The following is a 4,168-nucleotide window of genomic DNA, read 5'->3' on the forward strand; positions in this document are numbered from 1 at the left end:
TTTAGAAACAAACACACAATTCCCTGCTCTTTTTCATTCATTCCTTTATGTATTCATTTATACATCACCAAACATATTGTCTCCTATGCACCAGGCCTTGTGGGATTGTTTTGAACACTTGTTACTCCTCTATTTTTTTAATGTGTGTATTTTGGAATCTCTAGTTATAAAAGTCCACCCCAAATTCTCTGGAGCTAGCTAAGCAATGTAGAAGAAAGAGCTAACTAGGATGAGGGGCCCAGAAGGGGGCCCAGAAGCACCTCGCACAAGATTCACCTTCCTTTGGAGATGGCTCACTTACTACCAGGACTGACCTGGAGAATAGCTACCCACTTCAAGGGGCTCCTAGCCTCTTCTCTCAGGCCTTCAACCTATAGTTTCAAGAGGGCAAGCCTGTCAGATGAGAAAATGTAATTCATAAATTCCTGCATGGGTTCAAGCCCTCTGCACAGTGGTGGGGACATGGTCCAGTGATACTCCTGAGCAGATACAATTTCACAATCCCTCCAACACCCAGGAAGATGAGGGTCTCATCATGGTCAACCCTGCTCTGAGACTCTTCAAAGGGCAGCACAGAAACAGCGCTAACCCTCAAATCTCCATTATCAGATGCTTCTAACTTGCATGGGAAAGTTTATTCAGAGCATTCTAGAAGGCATGGGGCTCCCAGGCTGGGATTTCACCAGCTCAGTCTGCTTGTTCATGTTCGTGCAGATCTTTCCTCTAGCTGAGAAACAAGAGTAAGAAGAGAGAGATGCAGAAGAGTGCCTGATAGAAAAGCATAAATATGGACCAAACAGACAGAAATTACCATGAATTGCATTCAGAGCTTTATTCATGCCAAAGTTTGGGGATTGCACTAACTCTGGCAGGCTGCCTTGGTAGAGAAGCAAAGCACAGAGGCGAAGTGATGAGGTTCTACCTCACTGGCAATAACAGAGAGGGGGCTAGAAGCTGGTGCATGTTCCAGAAGGGGTATTGGGGAAGTGCATTCTGGAGTTGAGCTGTTGTGTGTTTAGCAGCAGCAGTCATCCTCATGGTCACAGCATGCAGGACCTCGTGACCTCATGGGGATAATTCCCAAACAGCAGCACCCAGAGCTGCCACATCCACAGCCCCCAGAACCACAACATCCAGAGCTTCCTGAATTCTCACAGCAGCCAGACGATCCTGTGTTGCAGTCCTGGGGCCGCTGAATCCAACGTCTCAGGGGACTCACCCCAAAGGTCCGGGGAGCCAGACAGCAGTAGCTGGTGGAACAGGGAGCAGAGCATGGGTCAGGGACACAGTATTGGGAGGTTGAGCCACTTGCTGGAGTTTGAACATAATAGCTCTGGCAAGGAGAAGCACCCTGGACATAGCACGTCTGGGTCTGGCAGGGAGCTGAATTTTTTATGTAGGTCATCTGGCAGGGAGGTGGACACTTCACGTAGGTTTGGCAGGGAGTTGGGCACTTTACATAGGTGGTCTGGCAGGGAGCTGGGCACTTCACGTAGGTTTGGAAGGGAGTTGGGTATTTCACATAGGTTCTCTGGCAGGGAGCTGGGCACTTCACGTAGGTTTGAGTCTGGCATGGAACTTGGTACTTCGCATAGGTTTGAGTGGGGCATGGAGCAGGGCCTGTCACACAGACAGTTTGGGTCTGGCATGGAACTGGGCATTTCACAGAGGCACCATTGGCACCCTGCCCAGCCCCTAGTCCTGAACCTTTCACACAAGATGGAGGGAACTGTGGCTGCTTCTGCTGGTCACACATGGTTCTGTGGCTTTGCAAAATCTGAAAAGAAAGGTTTCATTAGAACTGTAAAACTAGGAAAGTTTCTAGGGTAAACCTTCAACATCCCCTTGGAACACAGTGACTTGCAAGCAGGGCTTTCTTGAGAAGGTTGCAGACATCCAGAGGCTGTATACTTGGCAGGAGGTGGATTCAGAGCCAGGGACTCTCAGCTCAGCTTCTGTGCCTGTACCTGGCTATGTGGCTTGGTACAAGTCACCGCTTACCTCTGGGCTTCAGTCTCTATTTTGGGAAATGGAGACTTGAAATGGTGCTGCCTGTGTTTCTACCCAACTCTCCAAGCCTCCTCTCCTCTTACTTCAGTGTCTGCATTGTGAATTACCCTTTGGAAACTGCTGCTCCCAGATGATTGCCCCCTGCCACCAGTTCTCTCCAGGGTGACTGCCCTTCTTCCTTCTGCCCAGACAAGGAATACCCAGCAAAGAGAAATTTGTGTCCATGGACCCTGAGCCAACATGAGCCTCAAGCTGTGCCCGGTAGTGAGCAAAGAACAAGGCTAAATTTGACCAGGTTTCCACCATGGGCTCCTCGAACCAGCTGTGACTATCAGTTGGCCTCATTAGCACATGGACCCAAGAGAGGACTGCACAACTGCACTCAGATAAGGGGATGGGGAGCCAGTTCTCTAAAGTCTCTTCCTACACAGGAATACCAGCTCATCGTGCCCCCCTCCCTCTCCTCTCATGCCCCACACTCCAAGTTTCCCTTCAGCCTCCTTCAGCAGATTTCCTCAGTGTCTAGTCCTCATTCACCCTTCATCCCACAGCTCTCATCCCACCCCAGCTTCCCCAAAGCTCTGTTTCTCACCATGTCCTTATCCCGTATAGAGACTTACCCTCTTTGCTGATAGGAGCAAGACTGGAAGAAGCCAGTGATCTGAAAAACTGGCAGGTGGGGAGATCTTTTATAGGGCAGCAATGAGGCAATTTAATGGCATCTGAATGAAGCACCAGAGATCACAAGGAGGAGGGCTGGGGTTGCATTGGCAAGATTCCTCCCCAGTATGCCTGGCTCCTCAGTCAGAGGCAGGGCATGTCTGTGCTTGAATTGGGTTTTCCCAAACACTAGATAAATGATTCCTGTTCCCTTCTTCAGGAAACAAGTCAGTCTCCTTTTCCTAGAAGTTATGAGTGATGCCTATGTGATCTGTTTCTAATGAAGCTGTTTCCAGGTCACTTGAGTCTTCAAGGACTTATCCAAGGTATAGTTAGATTCTCAGTTTTTCATACACTGTGCCAAAAGCTAAGTGTAGCTTAGAGAATCTAACTAAAATCGAGAATCTAATCTAAAGCTAAGTGTAGCTTTTGGCACAGTGTATGAAAAATTGAGAATCTAACAATAGATTCACCTCACTTCACTCAGCCTAACTGAGTGTTCTGTGGGCTTCCAAGGTAACTTCTGCTGATCTAGGTTGCTGAGCACAGTTTGGCCCAGTGGTCTCTGGCCCAATATGATGCAAGACTTCCAAAAAACGGTTTGTTTCATGGAACATCAGGTTATTCTAGGTTCATTTGGAAACTGGGTGGGTGCTTGATGATCCTAGGCCCCAGGCTGGGGTCTAGACTGCCTCCCCTCAGCCTTCTCATGCCCCTTAGGCTCCCCCATTCTTACCTTTCAGGACTTCACTACCAGGCTTCAATTCCAAACAACCCTGAGCAGGGAAAATTCCAGTCAGATGAGCACTGTGTGATAACAACAACAACAACAATAATAGAATCTAAAGTTTATTTGCATACTTTATATATAACAAACAATTCATGAGGCAGTACATTTACAAATGGACACAACTGAGGCCCTGAAAGATCAAGGGAGTTACCCATCATCACAAAGCAGGTAAGTAAGGAAGCCAGGCCTCAGATGCAGGAGTCTGCTTGCATAGATCATGATCTTTATCACTACAATATGTTGCCTTTTATTTCTGAACATGGCATTGTCCTTGAATCCCTGCCTCTTTTCTTTTCCACAATGCAGAAGATGTAGAAAGAGAGGTGGGAATATCATCTACTGAGCACTTACTATGTGGTGGATACTGTCCTAGGCTCTTTGCCTGTGTTATTTCATTTGATTTTGAAATAACTCTATGAGACAGGCTTCATTAGCCCCGATTTTACACAAGAGAAAACTGAGACCCAGAGGTCTATTTCGCCAAGGTCATCCCATCAGTAGGTAATGGAGTGACATTGGAACCCAAACCTATCCAGCTCCAGAGCCCATGCTACCCCCACTGAGCTGTATTGGGTCACCCACTGAAGAAAGTTGTCTTGAGCCCAAGCCTAGCACTGGTCCAAATGTCAATTCCTTAGATAAACAAGTGCAGGCTCCACTGTGGCCCCTATGGCCTCTCAGGTAAATCATTCTACTGTATTTGTACAT

At 47.7% G+C, this 4,168-nt stretch overlaps 1 protein-coding gene across 1 annotated transcript; it reads right to left on the bottom strand.

Moving 5' to 3' along the window:
* Positions 1-825: 825 nt before the first annotated feature.
* Positions 826-1,756, bottom strand: C12H1orf68 (chromosome 12 C1orf68 homolog). The gene has a single exon (XM_003259269.4). The coding sequence runs from the start codon at positions 1,754-1,756 to the stop codon at positions 1,016-1,018; it is 741 nt and encodes a 246-aa protein (XP_003259317.1). The 3' UTR covers positions 826-1,015.
* Between the last annotated feature and the right edge of the window lie 2,412 nt (positions 1,757-4,168).

The sequence above is a fragment of the Nomascus leucogenys genome, chromosome 12 (assembly GCF_006542625.1).
Source record: "Nomascus leucogenys isolate Asia chromosome 12, Asia_NLE_v1, whole genome shotgun sequence".
NCBI lineage: Eukaryota > Metazoa > Chordata > Mammalia > Primates > Hylobatidae > Nomascus > Nomascus leucogenys.

Bases quoted from the DNA above. Each gene is read 5' to 3' on its own strand.
- C12H1orf68 (XM_003259269.4), bottom strand. From the start codon at position 1,756: ATGTGTGACCAGCAGAAGCAGCCACAGTTCCCTCCATCTTGTGTGAAA.